This window comes from Lottia gigantea (assembly GCF_000327385.1).
Source record: "Lottia gigantea unplaced genomic scaffold LOTGIsca_102, whole genome shotgun sequence".
Lineage (NCBI taxonomy): Eukaryota > Metazoa > Mollusca > Gastropoda > Lottiidae > Lottia > Lottia gigantea.
The window spans coordinates 786,619-813,330 of record NW_008706795.1 but is presented as its reverse complement, the minus strand read 5'-3'; the positions used below and the strand labels follow the sequence as shown (position 1 = coordinate 813,330).

The window sequence follows — 26,712 nt, the reverse complement described above, 5'->3', positions numbered from 1 at the left end:
AGTCAACTACAACAAACTTTCACAACTAGTCAACTACAACAACATTTCACAACAACATATCAAGTCAACTACAATATCAAGTCAACCACAACAAATGTCTAGTCAATTACAACAACATGTTACAACTAACTTTATACTAAAACAACCGGTTAACCTATAATTGTATACAACCACTCAATAATCGACTGTATACAGCAACCTTCCATACCAACTTGATTCAACAACCATTCAATTACCAACTAATCTTATACAACAAACAGTCAATTAACAACTAATTTTATACAACAACCAGTCAATCAACAACTAATCTTATACAACAACCAGTCAATTAACAACTCATTTTATACAACAACCAGTCAATTAACAACTAATCTTATACAACAACCAGTCAATTAACAACTAATTTTATGCAACAACCATTCAATTAACAACTAATCTTATACAACAACCAGTCAATTAACAACTAATTTTAAACAACAACCAGTCAATTAACAACTTATCGTATACAACAACCAGTCAATTAACAACTAATTTTATACAACTACCAGTCAATTAACAACATTTCACAACTAACTTTACACTATAACAACTAGATAACCTATTTTTATTGATAACTTAGAATGTTTCAATCGAAAATGTAAAAGGAAGACAATGGAGAGGTTATAAATTTAAAACTGATTAAAACCAATTGCTATCATTTATCAAACAACAACCCTCACTGAATTACTAATTACACTTCAACAAACTGTGTGATGTAATAAATACAAGAAAATTGGCTTTAATACAAGATATTTCAAGACAGGTTGATCTACAGATAGCTTGACATTTTGTTTACACAATTTGACTTACTGAAATTTGCCAAGAATCTTTTATCATTGAAACAATGCATGGAAAAATGACTTTCAGTTGAAAATAGCCATATTCCAACAGCACAACAAAGTCCAAGACGGAAAACAGGATTTACGTCATCTTACTGACCAAGGTAAAATCATTCAGAAAACTTAATGAACCATCTTCTGCAGAGGCATTCAGTAATAATGAAAATAATCAGAAACACGGGAATAAAGTTAAGTTATATCCATCATAATTTCAATGATAAACTGTATTTGTAAACAAAAACCAACACCACTACATAAAACACAGTTATAAATATTTGTGACAATTAATTCAATTATTTTTTCTGTATATCAATTCCACATAATTTCAGTAACTTTGAAACATTTACGTAGTCACCATTTCTTTTAACTTTAAAAGCAATATATATCACCATCTCCAATCCTTCCAAAGGACAAAAATATGAAGTGTCACTTCAAAGAATTCCATAAAAAATATTAATATCCATAAATATTGTAATTAATCAACCTGACCAGTAACGAACTTTATGATAATTAAATAATCTATAGTCTATGTTATCAAGTACACAGAATCAAACAACACATTGTAAGATCATTTCTTATACATGACAAAAATACTTCCACTTCCTAGAGATATGCACTACAAAAACTTGTACAATTTCCAACACCAGTATGCATCATTCAATTAAGACTTTGTTATTTTAATAATCCAGACACTATCAGTTAAAAACCAGGTAAAGAAATACGCTCACTAGAGGTCGAGAAAAATATGAAGGAACCACTTCCTAGAGGCATCAGGTAAAATAATCGGCAATAATTTAATCTGTTCACCATCTGTTTTAGAAAGTTAATCTTTGGGTAGGTTTAAACATTAACTCGCGCATAACTTCAACAACTCATCATATATTACCCATAATCCATTGTCTAGATTCTCACCTGCTAGTTTCAAGATGGTGGGGGTTGGAATTGCAGGTGTTTTTAACACTTGTACAGAAAGGATCACTGCAATTTTGATAAAACATTACTTTGTATTTCATATAAAGTTTTAATAGTTACAAAAATGTTCAATTTAGCAAGACAATATGACTATTTAGTGAAGCTGCATCCATAAAGATACAGTATGTGTTTGCCAAGTAAACAAAACTGTTGACAGCAAGAACAATATAAAATATTGTGAATCCATCAATTTACTTTATTTTTTTAATGTGTTTCAAAATGCAGAAACCAGTTCTTGCACCAAGAGTTGCTGTTCTTTTAATAATCTACAGGTTCCTGCATTTAGTCCCAGTTGAATGCATTCCAACATGTTGAACTCTTCAATAAGAAAACAAATAAAGTCAGGTTTAAAGTAGCTTCATTCAATCAGTAGGTAATATGAAATGGGTATTTATTCTGCTTGTCTATTTTGATAATGTCAAAATGTAGAACTTCAGACCTAAAGAGATCGACCCTAGTGATAGACAAACTAAACATGTAACATTATACACAGTACATATATATTTACAGATATTTCTTAGGTCAAAGGTCAGTTATAACCTAAATAATAATCGATATAACTGGCCCTTTATCACACAAAACATAAAAGAATATTGTGAAACCCATTTTTTACAAGAATAACGACTTATGTTAATGATGATCTTGTCTTGCAGCATTGTCCTTGACCAAACCTCTTTGCATTACGTCTTATAAGATGCCACAGTCTTTCCTCTTCAGGAGGTCAAAGCATCAATGAGCACAAATACCAAACCAGATATTTACTGAAGAACACCTTATACTTTATGGATCCGAATGTCTTAGTATGCATTTCTCAAACATGAAAAATTTGTCAAACAACAGCAAAAACAAGAAATTTAGCCAAGAAATATTTGTGACAGAAGGTTAAAATAGCAAGGAGAAAGTAGATGAACTTTAATAATTGCACTATATTGTTTATGTAATATTATAGGCTACTAGACCAACTTGTAAATCAAGACTACCACATGATTTAGAGATTACTTTCAGTGTCTTTACTGGATAATTGTTCCATCATTATTTACACTTGCAGATTTAACAGATTTTTCAGAAATTTGATGATGAAACACTGTTAATTGAGGTCATAATATTCAATCAGTTACCATTGCAAGTGAACAAATTGTTCAACAAAAAGGATAGCTATGAATAAATTGAGCATTTAAAAATTAAAATGACGATTCGTCTTTTCTTGATGCAGTGTCAAATATAGAAAAGACATATAGCCTATATAGAACAGCATCAAATATTGAAAGATATATATATATATATATAAAATGAAAGTGAAATATTTCTAGTTTGAAGTAAGCTTATGGTGATTACAAATTCTTTTTAAGTCTCATTATAATAACATCATATTGGAAGTAGCTCTTTAAACTTGTATGACTGGTTAATATGAGTCAAGGGAAGTAACTCTATCTACCTTGTAAAGTTGACAATTCATTCAATCTATCAGCCTCTCTTTCACCTACTGATAATGGTGGGTTGCTGCTTGCAAAACTTTCATCAGATTTTTCTGCAAAAAAAATTCAATGTCATTTTCAATATTGAGCAGTGTTTAATCAAGACTATACAATATGATAGCACTAATACTTTCATAGACAAATGCCTCCAAGAATCTTTACCAGAGCTGTTCACTGTTTCACTACTATCTTTAAACACTTTTGAATGACAGAACCATTACAGAACCCATAAAAAAAACCCTAGGTTTTAAAGGGATTACAAAGAGATTTTCTTAACTATCAGAGAAACTGATAGCATCGGTTTTGCAACATTCTGTTTCACAATTTTATGATGTAGGCATTGCAAAGCCGCTTAGATATTATTAGCATCATTTTTGATAGTAACAGAAAATTGAAATGATGAAATTAGAAGTCAGAAATGACCTCACACATTAAAAAAAGCTATAAAACCTCTTTACAACCCCTTTAATGCACAAATGAATCCAAGGTAGCACATTACAATACAAAGTTAAATACTTTTCCATTTAAGCATGGTGAATTATTTCCACTGACTATTTAACATGTTTTATATCTTATATACATATATATTAACTACTTCATGTTGAAAAATAAACAAATACAATCCAATAATTCAGGTAGGCCTATTATATTTCATATTTAAAGTAGCACCAGAATATAATCCCTCATCAATCATTGGTTAATCAAATATTCTTATCCAATCAAATTACTATATTGTAATTCTGTATATTTTTTATTCTCAATCCAAAGTTTTCATTTAAACTTATGTGTTATTACATTTCCTAATGAAGAATTGTTATTGAATAATGAGTTAGTTGATAAACTCTAGATAATGATTGGATAACTAGAATGTCAATAGCCAATCAACTGATCCTAACAATATTCCTTGATAAAACAGATCAATTACTAATCCCTCATATACAGAAGTAAATATTGAAAATCGAACATTCCTAAACCCTTGATATTTATTTAAGATTAATAATTAAAATCATTTCATATTTTTCTAGATGAAAAGATCTCCTTAATGATTAGTGAACTATTCTGTATTATGTCTTAATTTGTTGACTGCGACATTGTCAGCAAGTATAAGATAATTTGTTAATATATTTATTTATGGAATCATGATACTATATATAACAGTAGATATGAAAGATGTCTGGAACAGATACTTTATAACAGTACGATTCCAACCATATATATATATATATATATATATATGTTACAGAAATATCACATTTCTTACCGAACTCAGAGTCCTCCTTTATACTGTTATTTATTAAAGTTACAATACCTGTTTGGACAATTTAAAAAATAAATTTGTTTTATTGTTTTTCGATCCAAAAAGAATTGGCCAGGGTAACTATTTGGGGAAATATAGGGGCAATTGATAACTTCTTTTAGTATAATTCCAATTTCGAAAGATCTTTGGCTTTCTGAAATTATAGAAATGCTCCAATGTACACGACACCATTATCACAGAGGCTGGTAACAATATTTAAGAGCCTCTGAGATAGCTGCATCTTAAAGCATTTAGTTGAATGGACTTTCAAGACCAACAGAAGTCTGACTGAAAACAACAATGGATCAATCGAAATCAATGTAGAAAACCTCATTAAAATCCCCTTGAGATGAAACAAGTCTAAACTAATTCTAGTTTGTGTATTATCTTATTGTATTAATAAAAAGTAAAATCTGGAGATTAAACAGTGGGATTAATACATATCCTTATTACATAGAAATAAAATAACATTTCTGTAGGGCTTGTGAATCTATTTACTTACTTTTGAAAATGGCAGGCAATGTCAATTTCAGCAAGCTCCAAAATTACGTTTTCACATTTTCAAAGATTGTTTAATATTCAAATCTATGGTAAAAATAATAATTAAACTAATATTTCATAAAAATTTTGAAAATCAAAAGCTTACCGTGACTATTTTGGTTGGCGTGTTCGTTAAAAAAATAAGCACCAGGTTGAATTATGCCCCCTTCTCCTCGTGGTTTTTCATCAAAACTTCTTGACTGAAATATAAATCATTAATAATTACAACTTAAAAATATTGATAAACCTGACATGGTTTGGGAGTCAAGGTTGTAACTTTGTACTAATGACAAAGTTAGGAAAGCATGGCTGGGTGACATCCACTACATTGAATAACATCCAAGCACCATACAGCTTTAGATCACTGACATTAACAATTGACTACTATACCTTACTAAACACTTTACAAGAACACACACAATATTTTTCTGAATAAAATTCAAATTCACAGGGATTTGTAAATCCTAATCAAATGATGTAAATTTGATCCAGTCCAGAATGACGTCAGTTGAGGCATATATTTTACCAAGTGAAACTTCGTTATTAGTGTAAATTAATGAGAGTAAACAAACACCAGGTGTCACCATGACATGTTACCTAATCTTGGTGTGTCACAGAATACATGACTCACTGTGTCAATTCACATCCTCAGTTTATACTCATACATAGAAAATACAATTCTTTCTGCTTCTAAAATGTCATATCAATTCAATTTTTTCCAATTAGTTGAGCACTATAGTAAAAATTTCTTTCTTTTGTTCATCATTGTTTGGATCTGATTCTCCCCTTTCCCAAGTCTACAACCCATTCATCAATTGATTAAATCTTCCCATCTTAAACAATTTGCCATACATATTTATATATATCAAGAACATTGATAATCGATTTGCACCATTGCTTTGCACCATTTTCCATTATTATACAGTTAGAAATTTCTATAATATCAGGACCAACAGAAAACTGACAGAAAAAAGGATGATGCAAATAGAAATCATAAATGGACCTGATATACATAAAAAAAAACTAGACATTACCTCTTTACAACTCCTTGATGGGTTCCTTATTTTCATTTATAAAAATGAAAATGCTAATACTTATATGAATAGAAAGTAGAGGTGTTCTAATGACTTGGAAAAATACCAGTTTTTCTCACATGTTCAAATTTAATTCATAATTAGCTAATTTAGAAGAGAATTACCAGCAGAATTCCAATGAGGGGCCGATCAAGAAAGGTTAAAAAGTCTTTTTTGGTTTATCCAGAGTGTACATATATACAATTAATTATATGCAATAAGAAGATAATGATATATGATAATTTATTAGAAACACCAATTAATTAAATAGTTTGCTTAATTTAACACTAAAAAATAAGGAAACCCATCTTTTAGAAGAAAGTTGCACATTTAAGAAGATAGATAGGAACCTACTTACCGGTTTGACTGGTCTTCTTCCTTTCATTGGAAAGGGAATCCCTGAAATTAAAAAATAAAATGAATTATCACAGAAACTTTGAAATAATCATGTAAGCAAGTAGATTTGATGCCTATCAACACATCCGTCTCCTCTGAATATCTTAAAGACAGATCTCATACATTGATACATTGAATTTAAAACTACAATCTATTTGTGATTCATGATCAATAAAATGACGAAAAAGACTCAAAAAGCAAATATTGACTGGAAAACTGAAGCACATTTAAACATAACTTCTTTAAAGCTGTCTCTGACATTCACTGTAGCGAAATAAAAAAGTTAATCTAGTATGATAGTTGATCTGAATTATTTCTCATAAAATGTGAGGCTTGTTTCAATCTTGTACTAGTTTACAATGTTCACAGTCACTATTTAAACTGAATTAAAAACAGAGGAAAACAAATCTCAAATCAAAGTTACACTAACATCAACAAAGGCATTTTACAAATATCCTGGTGTGATACGTCTTCTTGCCTGAATGTGAATGTTTTATGTTTTCACTTATCACCCTGGGTTAACTCACACATTCACGTAACAAGTATTGATTTATACATTTTTATCTGAAATTTCTATGTTACGTTCAGAAGATATACATTAATCATTTGATCACATTTTAAATCTTTAACAGGGGCCCCCACATAATAGTGATTATCAGTTGCCTATGCTTGCAAATAAAAATAGCGGTCATAAGTTACGAAGGCATCTCTCATGAAACTGATTCAGTGAGTTGTGTTCAGAACTCATGACCACTTTCATTATTCACAACCATTCGCAACTAGTAATTACTATGGTGTGAGAGCATCTAAATGCAATACAGTTGAACCAAAGCAAGTATTTCATTTGTTAGCAGGAATTACAAATTAGAAGATTATTTCAATGGCAGATCTGTCCAACAATGAAATATTTCTAATGTGATACAACACCAAAGTTTTGGAATAATTTGGCATGTTTCCAGACTAAAAACAAATTTTGATGTTTATTTGATCGTTTGAATGTGAATTGTTTCATTTTTTATTGTTTGGATTAGCGATCAGTAAAACTATAGTTGAGGTTGGTGCAGAATTTCATAGACTCAATCAACAAGACAGAAGTGTCAAACAAAATTCAACAAAGTCTCTATTATCCAGATTATTTGTTTTGAAAATAAAACATACTTTCAACATCAGCAAATACTAAGTTCAATTTGTTAGCAATAACTGACCTTCACAGAGTTTAAAATGAAGCTCCTGCCAATCCTAATTTATCTTTAACAGCAAAAATTACTAAAAACAAACATGACTTACCTCCCCTTTGTACAGTAATAACTGTCACATCTCCCATTGGACATTCCTTTAAAACAGCCACAATTTGAGAATGAGTCATATCACGGACATTAATATCATTAATTTGATGTAAGATATCACCTTCTTGAAGATTTTTACATCGAGGTTCATCAATGATTTGTTTCACACGCTGTCCGAAAGGAGAATCGGCTATTGTAAATCCAAATCCACTTTTTCCACGCACAATATCCACAACCAACATTTCTGCTTTAGACATGATTAAATCGGGAGGTTCATCAGTTAACTCCCCTTGTAAACTATTCTGGGAGAAACTTGAATCTGCATTATTGGCATTGTGGGATTTGGCTAAATCAGGTAAAGATTTTAAACTTCGTTGTGATGTATTTAAAGCATCTAGTCCATTAAATCCGTATGCAGGTGGTTGTTGTCCTGAATTAGGTCCAGACACTGCCACGGTTGTCACTATCTGCGTGTTGGGATCGTCTAAATTTGACGGCAGTGCATAACCACGACAAACATCTAGGACAACTGTCTCTCCTGGTGGTATTGATTGAAACACACTGACAACGTTCTGATGTGTATAACCGAGGACACATGTCTTGTTGATATACACCAAAACATCACCTGAAACAAAACAATCAAATATTTTAAACTTTGTTTAGTTGTCTGAAAATATTTTCAAAAAATAAAATTATCAACAAATATCTTTACTTGTGCTGGATAATCCTTATTCAGACAATAACATCAAGACATGCAAGCTTCACAACAAGAGGAAATCTATATATCCACAAAAGACTTGAGTATTGTACAATTTCTAAGAATTTTGAGTTGAGTACACAGAATGTACGTCTACAATAGTATACATACATTTATGTATCAAATGTATATATATGCATGGAGCTAGAAACATGTTTTTCAGAGTACCTTAATCAAGTAGAAAACATGATATTAATCTCTTCATTCTTGAAAAAAGAAGGCGGTGCTTAATCATGGTATATTAAGTTTAAATCAAATTTATACTACATTTTACTTTTTGCTTTTACTCTTTATTTCAGGCTTGGTGTTAAATTTGGTGTTCTATAAAAATTATCTTAAAAAAAGAAAGTTGATATTATCATTTGCCTTACACTTATTATATTTTATCAGAAGTAAACTAATAGTAAACAATATATATACTGGTGCTTTATAATCTATATTTGTACCACAAATATGACATGGTTAGGTTAAAAACAAGTATAAAATACAGGTGATGTTAATTATCTTTAATTAATCTAATTACACTATATTTTTATATCCGATATTCAACAGGATGTTATAGATTAATTCTATAGGTAAAATAAATCACAGGCAAAAATTGACACCTGATTTTTTATTCTGAGAAGATCTAAGTAAAGGGAGATAACATTGCTTCTGAGTTTAACAAGTTTCTTATTATTAAGACTAAGACCACAGAAAAATCAAATATCACAAATAAGAAGCATCTTAACATCGATTTTCATTGGATCATGAAAACTTAAGATTAAGATGGAAACAATTCCATATTTCAACATGGAAAAAACTTTTATGCAAATGCATCTGGATTCAGACCACAAAAGAATTTAAGTGCAATAAATATTAAATATCTTTCAAGAAAGTAAATATAATATGGATATAAGGTGCCTTGAAAATTGTCTATTTCAGATAGCATTTTGACCATAAGAATAGTCCAATATCAATTCTGTTTCATAACAAAAATTGAAACCTGTTCCAGAAATGAATGTAGACATTAACTAATTTAGATGTAAAATAGCAGTTTAATATTCTATTGTCTCTACATGATATTTTGTTTAAACAATTGAAACAAAGCATCCATGACGCTAGTTCTATTTCTGAACTGATAACAATAGAAAAACAGGCATAGAATGATTTATCAGGTAATTCAGAGTAAAAATAACTGGTACCAATATAGTTTACTGACAGCTAGTGATAGGTTAACTGTTTATTTTATTGTTTAACATTATTATGTTTTTTTAGGCTCTTCAAGTTGATGTAAATCAATTTCTCAAATTTTATTACATCATAAAAATTATTAGAGATCAATTTGGTAATTGTTATACATATATATTATAAATATAACAGACAAGTCCATCTTCAAGATTACAAAGCCTATCTAATACCTGGACTTCACAAGGCACTTTTCTCATATCACACAAGTTTATAAATGCAGCTATTTTGATTGGGTTGTGTGCCATTAAATACATCAAATCAAAGCCTTCGACAAAGGAAACCAAATAAGCCTTGTCCTAAGATTGTCCTAATACCAAGACGTCAGAATTCACCGAATACAGGTACACTGTATATTAAACAGTAGACATACCTGTTTTGAGTTTACCATCAAGATATGCCGGACCATTAGGCACAATATTTTTAATCTGTAAGAATTCTTCATCTTCTCTATCAGCACCAATAATAGTAAACCCAAAACCTCGAAAACTCTTGACCAATGATGCCTGCAGTAATTCTCCCTTTAATTCATTGGGATTTTTGGTAAAGTGAGGTCTCCTGCCTTCCAAACCTGAAATAGATAACCAAAATAATTAACTTATAGCTAGATACATAAATACATAGAATGAACGTATACAATTAGAAAAAAAAAGAATTTTACAATATGGTTATAGGAAATATTTTGCTGTGGTAAAATTGTAACTGCTGTCGGTAATGTATGATGCTGTTTTTGAACAATAAATTTTCGTTTTACTTGAAGATCAGATGACCAAACACCATTAAAATTAGTCAGGTAACTTAAGGATATATACCGAGGTAGTTGAATGTTAAAGGACAAGTTGAAGTTGACATGGTGGCTTAGAGAATTAGACGTTTGCTTTCTAATCTGAAGGTCCAGGATGAAGAGGCAAAAATATAACTTTGAATTTTTCTGTTGGTTTCCTACTGTCAGTGATACAGGTCAAACGGACTGACATGAATAAAACATCGCTTATCATTTGGATTGGACAATGTCCAAGATCGCTCAAGAGTTTGATAAGGTTATGCTAACCAATTCATGTCCGAAATTGTAGGACTTAAAAGGATTGTAAAGAGGTTTTCTAAACCTTTTCTATGTATCTGGGACAATGATAGCATCAATTTGTAACATTCCAATTTTCATTCCATTCATTTTTATTGCAAGAACCACATTATGTCAGAATGAAAATTGGAATGGTGAAAATTTAAGCTATCAGTGTACCCGATACATATAAAAAAATTTAGAAAACTCCTTTACAATCCTTTTAAAACATTTTGATTTCCAACTAGGTGGAAAAATAAATCATGAATATCATCTGTGAAAGATTAAAAAATCTCAGTTAGTGTTAGTTAACATCTGTAATATAGTAATGTTTGTCAACACCCTGTAGAGTTGTACCCAATGACGAGAAACTTTTATTTTCTCTCCCCAGCCTGTTTCAAACTGATGTCTCATTAGAATCTAATACCATTGCATCATAAACTCTCAAATATGTTTTTAAGCTTGGGAAAAAGTTTAAAAAGGAAAGTCATAAAAATTGAAAGCACGGTATTGAGTTTCAGAATTTCAAAATTCAAAATTAAAATCATGTGATGTTGTTCTCATGTGACAATCTAGTACATGAAAATACACAAACATATCTTACTTTTCATCTCAACTTACTTAAAATTTATCTCTCAATGTTATTATTACTTGTTTATCTCTCAATGTTACTTGTTTATCTTTCATTATTACTGTTTATCTCTCAACTCTCAATGTTACTTGTTTATCTTTCATTATTACTGTTTATCTCTCAACTCTCAATGTTACTTGTTTATCTTTCATTATTACTGTTTATCTCTCAACTCTCAATGTTACTTGTTTATCTTTCATTATTACTGTTTATCTCTCAACTCTCAATGTTACTTGTTTATCTTTCATTATTACTGTTTATCTCTCAACTCTCAATGTTACTTGTTTATCTTTCATTATTACTGTTTATCTCTCAACTCTTAATGTTACTTGTTTATCTCTCAATGTTACTTGTTTATCTCTCAATGTTACTTGCTTATCTCTCAATGTTACTTGCTTATCTCTCAATGTTACTTGTTTAACTTTTATTTTCTATTTAAAGGGATAGTAGCGAGGTTTTCTTAAGTTTTTATGTATCTGAGACACTAATAGCATCAATTTGCACCATTCCAATTTTCAGTAAGATGACTGTTTTATGATGTCATTATCACAACAGCTACTAATAATATCTAAGAGTCTTTGCAATTTTGCTATGTCACAAAAACCTTAGCCAACCACTGACATCTGACTAAAAGTCTAATACAATGGAGTTTTTAACTTTTAAACTCTTCTGCACCAATTTCAAAGAAGAGTTTCAAAAACATTCAAAAACAAAGAATTTAGAAATATTCAAATCCTTGGCAGTATATTTACCTGAGAGTAAGAGTTGAAGAATATCATTTTCATAGATACCACGATATCCAAATAATTCCATTATATTCATAGGGGCAGACATTTTAACAGTTTTATATTAACAATCAACACAGTTTCATAATACAAATATTTCAATATTCATTTCACATAATATATTCTCTTTATTTGTCATTCCAAACTTTATAAGCATTTACATCATTGAATTTAAACTGAATAATTGTTTGAAAACTATATTTCTTTCAGTGGTTATAATTAGTCCATACAACTCCAGAAAACTCCCTTAAGAACCAGGAGAGAGATAAAAATAGGTTACAATAAGCCTGTTTCCTAATATATTGTATACAAAAAATACTTCAAAACTATCCAAAACACTTCACTGAAAATCACAATATTTCTACCAGTTATAGTTTTCAGCTCATCACATGTTCATCATAAATCAAGCCTGAAACCATTTTGCTGTCATCATCAATTGAGCATGGTCTCTCATTACTCATCAGTACTTCATAAAACAACTTTATTAACCATGGAAAATTACAAAAATTGGATAAAAACAGATAATCAGGCTTCATGAAAGGAATATAATTTAAAATGACAACTTTGATATTAATCAATTTAGCAATTGATCAGAGATGAATTGATTTTTTACTTGCTACACCATTCAAATTCACCACATTAAATTGAGATTTTAAATTTACTTTTTTTTCAATTTCACACAAAATTTATTGGCAAACTGATTACTTCTATTTAGTGGACCAGAAAGTGTTTCAGCAGCTATCATCAAAATAATTGATATTTTTGATTGGAATTAATCAGAATTAATTAACTAGAGCTGTTTCATAATTTATAGTTGATCAGAATACATTTATTATATTACTAAACAACATTAAACTGTTATCAAAATTTGAATGTCTAAGTACTTAACAGTCAATCCTTTTACAGTACAACTTATAAATATTACAATCATGAAAAACAAAGTAAACCAAATATTATCTATGTTCGAACTTCATATACAAAAGTCTATCAAATTCATTTTACAACTCTTAATCACATTGAATTTCTCATTTCTTCAGATCAACATTAAAAACATCTCACACCTAATTTCTTGAAAAAATTAAGAAAACCTTCTGATTTATTCATCATATTATATGAATTTACTTTATACAACTAAAACAACAACACAACATGTTCAGAACTAAACAGATAGCAAAGAAGATAGAAATATCAGTCAACACAAACAGAAATAATATGATAAGTAGGTGAGAATAGTGGATATCCCTTTACAGATATTGATGCCAAAAAAACTTAATACAGAACCTAAATAGCCTTAAAATAACTAGTACTTTCTTTGTTAATTTCTCTATCATATTGAATATCAACTAGGCCATGTTTATTATCATCACCAATTCATAAACTATTATTTCAAGAAGAATTAAACTGGATTGTCCCACGTCAGCCTAAATATTCCATTATAATACACTGGTAGGCTCCTTTGGAAACAAAGACATATAACCTAGATTATATAACCTAGATATTCAAATAGGTATGTCATATTTCATGATGTAATCAACTATCTTGCCAGACCAAACACAATCATACACAAATATCATAATTAATCTACTCAAATAACAAAACAGATGTCTAACAATAGCTGTTACCAAAATTACAAACTTATTTTGTACAAGAAAGAAACAGAGTATAATTCAATTTCAACAAAAACTTATAAACTAAACCACGTTTCTTAATTATTACCACTGTTAGAATAATCCCACCATAATCACAAAGCATCAAATTTTTCATACAAAAATATATCCAAAAAAATAATCCTAGAAATATTAAACCACTTTTAAAGAAATATAAAACTTCGTCCACCCTACGTGCACTAATACAGGATATCAACTAAGAAATAGAGTTTCTCACAAACTATATTATCACAGACACAAAATCTTCAGAAGTCTGACATGACCAGAAATGAGAAATACAGATTTGGTGAATATTTGAGAAAAGTTGTTTGACACTAGAATCAGCTGTGATATAATTGGGTTATTTGAAAACAGTGTTTTACCATTAGTTATGATATTTCAGTAATATGAGCTCTCCCCAGTGTGTCCTTAAACTCAGTAAATTTTGTTCAAGATAAGAAAATATATGAGTGAAAACACAGATCTGAAGATATCTAGCTATTTATATTGAATTTCAGACTAAACAGTGAGATTTATCTGAAGTAGATGGCACAAGGTTCTTTTTTATGTTTTAGTGGGAACAATTGTTCATTCTTGTCAGAAAACACTAACTATAGCTAGGCATAGCCTCCTACATCAAACATACAAGTTGTATGATTAACCCTTTTAACAGCTGCTATATTAACCACACCATGTGATCCTTGTCAGACCAGTGAAGGTTACCCTTACCAGATGACATCATATAATGTTAACACATAGCCTATGCGTTATGTTATATTATTTGAATTTCAGGGTATATAACACTTTATTCACACACTAGGGTTAAACAACATTTTGAGTTAACATTGAGATTTGTGTTGGATTATGATCAATGGCATGGTGTAGTAAGTAAGGAACCAGTATCACTTAGAGCTAAGAAACATTAAATCAAATGCGATTAAAGATGCAATGTTCAGTTTTCAGTCACAATGTCATAATTGTCAAGCTAATTTGTGATTATTTACATCAGCTAGCATGACATAAAGGATATCAAGGAATTAGACATCAAGATCCCTTTTAGGTTCATATCAGAATCGACTTGCTCAGTTGCATACCTTTTTCATTCATATCAAAGAATAGACTAATTTCTAAGGATTTATTACATCTGTAAGCGGAATGACCACAGCCCAAGCATGTGTTTTATCAAGATATATCAACATGGTAGGTGTAGAGATATATTTATTTATATATCAGGTAGAACATATTGGTCAAACAATCTCTATCTTTAATCACCACTGGTCAAAATAACCAGTACCTTAGATATATTACTTACAGAACTACACTGACCAGTGGTCAAAATAACCAGTACCTTAGATATATTACTTACTGACCATATAGCTCATATACACTACAGTAACCATGAAAAGGTTAAAGATTAAATACATATTAATGGCTGTAGGTCAGTCAGTATTGGCAACTGAACCAGTTTTAGATTATATTATCACAAAATGAGTGCTTGTCAATGGGATTTTAGTCAATCCTTGCTACCGTTGAATATTCTTGTCATAACTTCTAAAATGTCCATATTTCAAAGTCTAATGATTAGTATTAAATTAACAGACATTTTCTTTTGAAGGTCTGATGTCTTAAAGACAAATCGACAGCAAGAAATGAGCTCTTTTGATCAACCTATTGAGACTACCCTATATATTTACCAACAAATTTGAGACTAGGCTTTGTTTGAAAATCTGAAGCATGGGTCTATCAGGTAGAACAAAACTTAACAGCAGTATGTGAGAAATAATCAACATAATTTGGGAAAATTCCAATTTTAGATAATTTTGTATGGATTATCATCAACTAGAATCTAATCATAGCTAATCTTCAAACTTTCCTAGTGTCATTCTAAATTTATTCTTACTTAGATTAATTTCTTAACACAACTGACAAATCTAATATTTATCTCAAATCTAAATCTAAAAGTAAAAAAAGATACCTCTGAAATCCAAATTGCATTTGATGACAGATAAGTAAAACCCAGTTGACAGTCATAATAACTAGTGGATTCTGTGTTTTAAAGAAAGAGAGAAAGAAAAAACCCAATTTTACAAGGATAACAACTTAGGTTCACAGTAAAGGACCTTTTCTACCAGCTTGTCTGTGGCCAAATGTCTTGGCATTGATCTTACCTGGATTATCCATACCCATTTACAGCTTTACTTAATCAGGGTCATCAGACAATCACATGCCGATTGAGAATTGAACCCACAGCTGCCATTTGCTTGACATAACCAAGCAAATGTTGTCATGTTAAGAAACAACTATAGAACCTGACAAAGGAACTTGACTTGGTGACAACAACAGTAAGGGGTTTGGACTATGGAAAGTGGTGAATACATCCATCACAAACTTGTTAATATTGCTCAACTGATAATAAATTTGTCAGTCAACTGATTCTAGATTTTTGATTAAAATCTGATTAAAGATAAGAATACCCTAGTGTCAGATTAGAAAATATTTCATCCAAGGTAATTTATTAGCACAAGTGGTGAAATCTTCATCTATTTTCTAAGATAAATATCTTGAAGATGAAATAAGCCAACTGAATGACATTGATATTCAACAACAAAATTTTCAATTCATTTATAAAAGAATTTTCATATACTCAATTCGTTAATTTAAATTCATAACTTGTTTGCTACCTGAATTTTTTCCATCAAAAAAAGTGGCAGACTGTGTTAAAATAGACTTCACAAGATCAATACAGCTAGCCATTGTTGTGTCAAATTCAAGTGTTACTATAAATAGTATCAGAATGGCAGCCAGATTCCCAGCAATTCAAACACCACTATAAACAATTGATGGTAGAGGGGGGTACTCTGACATTCTCATTTCACATGCTGCCACCATGCTGTTATCTTCTGCAAGTTAAATAAACACTTGGGTTTATGTATATTCCTTGCCTCTGATGTGGTGCTTGTTCGGCTTATTTTGATGAAACAGTAAATTCTTAAATCAACCTATAGCCTAGTTAGCTGTTTATGCCAATAGAATCTTTATATGCTTCATAATCTTATCATAAGAAGTAGTCTCAAAAAAGAATAAATAATGATATCAGTCTCTCAAATTTGATAAAATGTCTTTAGGTCTTCCACTAACTGCTTTTGTACCATCTTATATGTCTAAAACCACGAACTACCAGGCTGATAAAGATGATCCTATTTTAAGCTTTCTAATTACATTACCTATAATAATCTAACATTGAAACATAATACAATATTGTTTTTACATTTCAATCTATTTTTATGGGAAAGTTGGACTGTAGAATGTAAACAATGAGATAAAGAAGAATTGTATAGAAACAGGTGGTAGGCTTTTCTTAATTAGAAATATAATCAGATAATTTATTGTATCGCCCAAACACTAGGGCTTAACTCTTGATTTAGCACTGATCTTAGCACCAGAATCATCTTGCTTCCATGGTGGCAAAAATTGAAACCACAAAATATAAGATGAATGACCAACACACAACAAAATTTTGCCATGTCTCAGAGCAAGAAATGATTCATAACCGGTGTTCCTGGCAGATGAATCAAACAGCTTCAATCAATGTCATTCAAAATTCTACCATGTCTGAGGACAAGGAAGGGTTCAAAACCAATGTTTCTAGCAGATGAATCAAACAACTTCAAAACCAATCAAAATTCTGCAGGATTCAAACCCATGTTCCTAGCAGAGGAATCAAACAACCCTGATTTGAATGGCAGCAACAAACACATCAGTGTGACTTGTTCAAGGCAATCAATAAATTGTATAAGTTGTAGGGCTCATTTCACCGTAATTCTAAACAGAAATTAAACCAAGTACACCTGAAGTAAGATGTAAGACCAGGTGTAAAATCTGCTAGTTTGAATGGTAACAGGAAATACCTGCTTGGTAGACAGAACTTGAGATTAAATGTCAAATTTACCACAATTTCCACATCAACAACTCAAAATACAGCTAACATAGTCTCTTTACTTTTAAGAGCATCTCATGGAAAATAATCAGATGCAGTGTGCAATGAGAGAAATTTTGTCAGGACAGCAGCATTGGCTTACTCGTTTGGAACACAGGGCTAGGGATATTGTTACATCTGAACAACTTAATGTTTTTTCTGTCAGACCTTCTGAACTGAGGAAAACTGAGTTAAAAATCCAAAAGCATTATCTCAACCTATTTGTCGGGACTGAACCCTGGATCTTTAGATTAGCAAACAATTGTCTAACTCACTGAGCCATTGCAGCTCCCCAAACATGTTTGTAGTCTTACAGATCAGTTTTTCATTATGGTGTAAATTTTTTTGTATATGGATCTTAAAATTTGGGATAAAAAGGTGTTGTTCTATGAAATGATGACTCTCTGAAATACAAATTTACAATATCTATGAACAAACAGACACATAGCCTAAAATAAGAACCTTAACACCTACCTTCTTTTATTCTGTTGTTCATATCTGATTCACTAACAGAACGTTTAGTACCGTCTGTTGTTTTAGTAGAGCGAGGTAGAGTACTGTTACCATTGACTTCAACACCTAAAATATATCATTTGGTCATTTTTATCATTAAATGTTGCTGCAGCAATTGTTTCAACAACAAAAAATCAGAACTGATCTGAAGCTTTGCATCTCATCTCATCTCACAATTATACAAACTCTGTCTTATACCTTGGCTGCAATAGTCATTAATCTTGTAACACAGATGTTTGTAAATGCAGTGATTTGATTGGATTGTACACTAGCTAAAACAGCCATTCACAGCACCCTACAGTAACTCATAATGTTCAGTCTTTCTGTTGATGTTCTGATTGGCTGTATTTGCTGACATACAATCCAATCAAATTGCTGCATTCTGTGATACATAAGTGGCTGTTGCAATCAAGGTCTAAGATGAAATTAGTAATAGTTTGACATTGTGAATCTGTTAAGCTTAAATTATACCAAAATAAATCATAAATATTAGCAGACATAAATTGATAGATGCTATATATATGTATATGTTGATTGTAATATTTCTAGTATATGATGCTAATAATACATGACTAATATAGAACAGTTTGATGAGGCTGATTAATCAAAGCTTATTTTAATCATTCACAGATTTTAGCTCGATTCAATACATGATAATCTTGACTACAAGAATGTGATAGGATCATAAGTAAACATCGATTTCCAACTATCAAGAGATTTTTCACATGCACAGGCTGTAGCACACAGGGCCTCAGATCAGAGTCTCATCTGAACAACTAGATCAATTGCATCAAATGTAGAGACTGTGTTTAAAAAATGAAAAAAAATGTGAAGTATTCTCTTGACCTATGCCTAAATTTACTCCAAGACCTTCTAGTTAGCCAGCAAGCATCTATTTGACTGAGCCAAAGCAGCTCGAATAAGAGAGGAGTGGGGAGGGGTTATTTACCTACCTGAGTTTTCTTGACTGGTTACATTATGTTTACTATCTATCACAGGATATTCATATTGAGTTCTACGATTCACATGACTGAAAAATATCAAATATGGAGTTTTACACCCTACTGTTCTACTTATGATTGAGCTAAAGGCAATACTTTAAGTCAATTGCAAGTCTTCTCTTTTTACTTTTTAACAGCAGAGGATATGTTTTTAAAAAGCACAGCCAAAAGCACAATGGGCATCAGTAAATTGTTCCATCAAAACCACAATACTGTTTTTCAATGCCAGTCCCTTGAACCTGTGGTAAAAATTAAGTCATGTAGCATAATCATAACCCATCATAATAGAGAAATAAACAACCCACAACCTTGTCAATTTCTTATGGCAAAAAATGAAAGATGGCAAGTTCTAAATCAGTCAACCTTATATGTGTGTATAAAATCCTTTGACAATTTAGATAGTTACATAAACAAAAGATGATAATAAACTTACTCGATATAATAAGTACCGAAATGTGGATCTTCTACTTTCTCCCAACCATACGGCAATTCTATATTATACAAAAATACAATATTTATCATATATTTGTTAAATAATTGTGTATCATAGTGTATATTAATATGTGTTATCAAATTATGTATCATGTATAATGTGTGTTTTAAATGTTGATTCAATATAATATCATGTGTTTTTGGTGAAATATTATATTACATGTATGTGTATTTTAAAGTGTTTTTATGAAATATCAATTATTTCTATTTGTGAGTAAGTACTGTTCTAGCTCTCTGGACATTGTCAAATACAGGAATCAAATGAAAATAGTTGGTTTTACAATGTAATTTCACACCATTATTTTCATTTCATATTGTTAGTGTTTTTTTGTATATTCATGTTGTTTGATGCTAAAGTTTTGAAAAAATACAGCTTTTTTTCAAAGCCCAACATACAAAGAAATTTCTAGAGTGAAATTTCTCGAAAAATGAAAGTTCTACAGAATATTTCATTCCATCAAAATGTTTTAAAACTTTCATAACATATGTTTGATTCTTTGGTTTATACTCCTTCTGTACAAGTTCATACTATTTAAGAAATTTTAAAATCTCTGGAGAATATCTGATTTCATTTTTGACTTTCTACACTTTTATAAACTATATAGATAACAGTAGATATATTCTTAGATAACTTACACCTGTTAGGTCCATTATAACTATACTGATTTAAACAATAGGCTGTCTTTACCAGATCATTCACATCCATGTGACAAAGAAATGTCGGACACAACTCAAAGCAAAACTAAAAGTGATTGTAAAGAAGTTTAGAAAACCTTTTTACAATTCCTTTAATCAGTACTGGAAATTCTACTTTTGTTCATAATTTTGATGTGCCAGTCAAACCTTGACTGTAACTAACTTTATTTACTGCAATTATATGTTTAATTTACACATTTTTCTTTCCAACTATATTTGATATTCATTTTCCAAAGTCAAGATTCACTTTTTATGATTTATCTAGAATGTAAAATTGATTCATATCATAGTGTTTAAGGAAGTCATTGTTTTAGAGATATTAATTCTAACTTCGTATCTGTTAAGTCAGTTGTTATTTTGTTATAAAAGAAAGTGAAGTCTATATTTATATTAAAAGATAAGGAAGAAGGCAGATTTTTAATTTTCAGCTTCAACATATGGCTTCCATCCAGCCAGAAGATAAATTATATATTTATAATATAGTTTATATAGATACCATAGTCATACTTCTAACACAATTCTTTGTATCAAAAATAGCCCACCCACAGTTAGCAGTTATATACCTTCATTTTATTTACTGTACACATAACAATATTTCAGACTATTACATATAAACAATTTATAGTACAGATATTTGGATTTAAAAAAAAACATAATTTACAAAATATACCAATAGTTTTATGCAATGGCGTTTCTATGAGAGCACTACCATATCGTCAAGAAATCTCCAATGCAGAATGATAAAAAATTCAAATATTTTCAGTGTTGGTGGGGGTCAAAGCATCCACAATTTCCAAACAGAAACGCCAACAATTTGGCACTTTTCTCCTCCTAAGTGAAATCATGAAAGAGGGCAATGCTACACAATAAACAATGAACAGCTTGCCAAAGCACCTCAAACACAGCCTCATAGAACAGAAGATAAGCCATTCCAATTTCTGTTGACAGCAGGTATATCAGTAGGGTTCAAATAATCATGCCATAAACATAACGCAAATTTTTGGCTGATGACAAGGTCTAATGCAATCCAACATATGAGGGGGGGGTCTTTTTGAATCTCATTTACTGAATCAGGGGAAAAAATGAAACTTTTGAAATTGATTGATGTTTTATAAGGGAGGTATTTTTCTTATTTGCTTCTGTTATGCCAAACAGCCTTGAACGAGGTATTGGCAGAACACCTGACTGAGGTAATCAACAGACATAAGAATTGTATATATTACATCAAGGTATATCATATAAATACTTGTTACACTCTATCACTCATGTTTTAATAAAAAAACTACCACTTGGCAAACTTTCATTATGATTATACTCCTATGATTCATCTTATATTAACTACAGACTTGCTTAATTCTTGATTCTACTTGAGAAGTATTAGATATTACACAATACTAATTAGATATAGGTCTGACTTGGATCATTTACAGCCAGGTAATATGTTTTAGAGAGGCTACATGGCTATGATATATAGTATTTTGATGGATATGGTACATGCAATTCCACTCAAACTAAGTGATTTATTTCACTATCACAAAAACTATTAATGATATCTGATGGCCTGCGAATAAGTAATGTCATTTTATTGGAATTGCAAGAACTACAGAGATCTCACAGAAAATTGGAATGGTGTAAAACAATGCTATCGGTGTCCCTCCCAGATACATATGAAAAGTTTTGAAAATCTTTCTACAATCCCTTTAAATAGTAATATATTTTTTAAAAAAAAAAAGGTTTCTTCATTAGGCTTTAAAAATCAAGGGATAAAAGATGGTCCTTGTTAAAAATAAAAAGAGACTTGCAACAAAGAAAGTGTGAGTTATATCATGGTTAATGTTTTTACCAGATGATTTCTGTCTTTGTGTATAAATATAACCTATATCTTTCTTTTAACTGTGTCAAAGTCAAGGCTGTATATGCAATAGTATTGCAATGTCCCTTTTGATCACAAATTTTTAAAATTCTTAATAAAAAATAAGGCCTTTGTTTTATTTTTCAAGGAACACTTTTTTTTAAACTAATTTTCAATAGATTAAAAAATTTGTAATGAATTGGTATTATGTTCCTTTTTAAAGGGCAAATACTAAAGAGTCAATTGGAGTAGTTGGATCCTTTAGAAGTTTTATAACAGTTTAAAAACTGATTTTTTCTAAATGACATAAAGCTGTATAAAAATTTGTATGTATGTTCAAAAGACTAAGGAAAGGATCATGTTTAGAAGAAAAAAAGTTAATAAATTCAATTTTATGTAGCCATACATTACATTTTGTCAGAAAAAAATAGAAGAACCTACTTTTAGCTGCCAAATAAAAGCTATCAATTGCCAAGAAAAATACAAATTTACACCAAAACTTTCAATATACTTACAATATAACAGAATAATCTCAAAATTACACAAAAACTAAATACACAAACTTTAGTGTTTTCAATGATGAACTAATGTCCAGATTAAATTCCAGAATGAAAGAAGTGTACAATTGATAAAGACTCCATTTTGAATTTGCCGTCTGCAAAGTTTCTTTATCTACTTGACATATGATATCCCAGTACTCCTTTACATCAGGAATTCAACTATCTACCTTGTACACTCACTAGGCCAGTTAAAGGTACCAAAATAACAGACTGTAGTGGTGCCAAGAGTGGAGGGTAGATTTCCTAAGAATGCTTGTCTTCTGTTTAACATTCAGTAATTCTGAAGACCAAAAGAATATTTTTTGTAAAAATCATACACCTAAACTTTACATAAATAAAACAAGTACAAATGATCTGAACTGCAAAACAAAATCCAAAAACACATTTTGGAGAAACGTTGGTAGCAGTTAATAAACTTTTCATATGAGGAGGTATATCAATTATAAGTGCGTAAATATTTCATAAGAAAAAGTTCGCAAGACCACTGGTCACTGCACACCATTGTGTAAGGTGTTTGAGAATCTAATCAAATTTTCAGTTAATGGTTTGAATTTTCTTAAAAGAATTTCATTTGCTGTGTATTAAGTAAAGATTAACCAAAATGGATACCAGCATAAATAATGGTCAGATTAAAAAAGTGTCTGATGCCACAAGTAGGTAAAGAAGCCAGAAAGTTACAGGAAGACTCAACCCTTTAAAAACTTCTATGCATAACAGAAGAATAAAAAGAGAAAATAGTCATCTTTTAGACTAATTACATAGTATGCAATGAAAATGGTTTTTTTGACAATATATGTACATGTCAATCAAATAAAACACAATCCCTACAGAAAACAAACACTAAATATGCCAAAACTAAAAGAACAAAAAATAAATGGTATTAACAGTGTACCTGGTTTTTGTAAAATAAACACAGATCATGCAATGCACATGTAATGTATGTGTTATGTTTATATTATAGCAATGTCTATAGGTTTGGTTTGTATTAATCATCACCTGGAATCTATTTTTAGACATTGATATCAGAAAGTAAGGTGGTACTGAGTTTAATTATATAGAATTGAGATAAGCGACTCACTGAGAGAATGAATGAATGAACAACAGATGGAATGAATGAAAGAGAATGAGAAGAAGGGAATAAAACAGAAGCATATTAATGAATGAATGATCTAAAAATGAGTAAAAAGCAATCAATAGATAGATAGAATAAATAAATGAATAAATAATTCAACACTGTATAATAAATGATGTAAACAATGAAAGTTAGTCTAAGAGATGAATGAGTGAATAAATAAATGAATAAATGAATAAATGAATCCATATACCTTCAGACACCATGATCAAGGGCACATATTCCAGTAATTTATCCATTTAATGTTATAATCACATTAACTTAAAAAGTTTATTTCACATGTTAGAGACACAATATAGTAGAAAATACACAGAAAACAATCAGATAATGGATGCTACATTTCCTCAATCTCAGAAGAATAAATTCAAATAATAGTCTTTTGATTCTGCAGGTGATTCAAGTTTATCTCTGGTATTTGCAGGTTTTATTCCACTCCAATCCACTATTTTATGCCACAGAAGCATGATTTAAGATAAATTCAACAAAGACTTCCTTGTTTCTGGAATTCTAAGATAAGTGCCAGCAGAATCTTGATAATATAAATTCCCTACAGTATTCAATCATCTATTCATAACAAGTTCTACAAGTTTAAAGCTTGCTATTTCATTTGCACTGAATTTAATTTCAGATCCACAATAAAAAGACTCCAAACAGCTCCAATTTACTCCTGTCTAAAAAGATGGCAAATCCAATGCTAACAATCTGTTGGTTATGTTGGAACTCCAATAGAGCTGTTTCTGATTCTGATTTCAGATCCATAAATAAAAGAAACCCATTACAGCTCAATTTTACTTCTTTCCACCCTCTCCATTCCTGAACAAAAGATTAAAAATCTAATAACAACATTCTTTTGGTTAGACTGAAACCCCAACTGAGCTGATTTGTCAGAAGAAAAAACTTCCAAATGAAATAAGGAATTGTGATTCTTGTATCATGCTGACAGATGGTTTGCTTCCAATAAACACATTACCAGAATCCTATTGGTCTAAATTGACCCCTACTGTCCTAATTTACTGGACTGTAATTACCCTTTGACTCCTAATGACTTGAGGTCCTGATCACCTACTGACCAACTGGCTTAATATAACTAACCTTTGACCTATCTAATTCCTTGTGCAATCTCTAGAGTCAATAAAGGATAAAATGCTAATGTTGAAATAATCTTAATACACATCTGGCCTTTACTTTAGATATCAACTGAAACAGTCTTAGGAAGATTTCATCCCAAATAGTTTGTATTTCACACCCATCTGGTTTAAACTTAAGATTTCAACACAAAGAGTTAGTGGATTTCAACTCTTCTTTAAACAGCAGATACAACTTGAAGATTTCAACGTAAACAGTTTTTGAAAGATTTCAACATATAACAATTTTTGAAAGATTTCAACATATAAACATTTTTTGAAAGATTTCAACATAAATACTTATTGGAAGATTGAACTAAAACAACATTATTTTGGAAGATTTCAATTAGAGTTGAATCTTCCTTAATGGAATACTACCTCTTAGAATGGACATAAAATTTAAAGCCTCAAACTTGGTCAATAAGAGTATATATTCATCAATTGGATCCAACAGGTGCCACAACCAAAAATAGAAACTCGATATAAGACGATATATGCGTTAAATTAAAAATTGTCGGAAAACCCTTGTAGGTGTATTTCAAAAATTACTTATGTTAATGAATTATTACTTAGCTTTATGGCGATTCTGTCAGATAGTTTTGACATCCGGTAAGTCCTCTGATGAACAAAGACTCATTTTGGCCAAGTTTAAAAATTTCAATTGTTTGGTCATTCTAAGAGGTAGTTAAGTATAACTTTAAGATGTACTGTACTCTCAGTAATTAACACATTTATTAGGTAAGAGTTGTTAAATTTCAATAACCAAGAGTAAAGAAATACCCCTCAGTATGTCAAAAACATTAATTGATAATAAATACCCAATTAAGGTTTCAATATTAATATGGATGCTGACAGGTTTAAATTTACACCTACTTTTATTTATGGTTTTCAAAATAAACAAAGATTTTCTCTATATGTACTCTATAAGAGTTAATTACTTTAAATTGCCTTCATATGATTGTGTATTATTTTAATATCACTTATTTTTATTTTATTTTTAGTGGTTTGGATAAAAATCTCTATTTCTCAAAACTTTGTACACAAATATTTATGATCTTCACAAGAAAGAAAACTGCGGGATTAACCAGATTGCATTATTGTAGTCTGTAGCTTTTATAACATACATAAATGGATTTATCTCCCTTTCATCATTAGTTTTAATAATCTTGCCTATAATCTGGCTAAATCTTAGTAGCATACGGACCTGAGCTGAGGGCCAACTGATATTGCATGAAACTAATCTAATATTGAATACTGATTCACTTTTCATTATAGAAATGAATGGAATGAGATGAGATAAGATGAAAGTGAACTATGTAGTCCACAGATCTGATAAAACTTCT

The 26,712-nt window shown here is 30.4% G+C and overlaps 1 protein-coding gene across 1 annotated transcript in view; it reads right to left on the bottom strand.

Annotated features, from left to right (window-relative positions):
- Positions 1-7,847: 7,847 nt before the first annotated feature.
- LOTGIDRAFT_136033 (hypothetical protein) overlaps positions 7,848-26,712 on the bottom strand; it is a gene marked incomplete at both ends in the record, with an annotated part of 59,599 nt that continues 40,734 nt past the window's right edge. The window contains 5 exons of the mRNA XM_009046515.1: positions 7,848-8,542; positions 10,275-10,463; positions 10,714-10,758; positions 19,466-19,542; positions 19,947-20,004. Coding sequence (XP_009044763.1) covers positions 7,848-8,542; positions 10,275-10,463; positions 10,714-10,758; positions 19,466-19,542; positions 19,947-20,004 — 1,064 coding nt within the window. The remainder of the gene's footprint in view (positions 8,543-10,274; positions 10,464-10,713; positions 10,759-19,465; positions 19,543-19,946; positions 20,005-26,712) is intronic.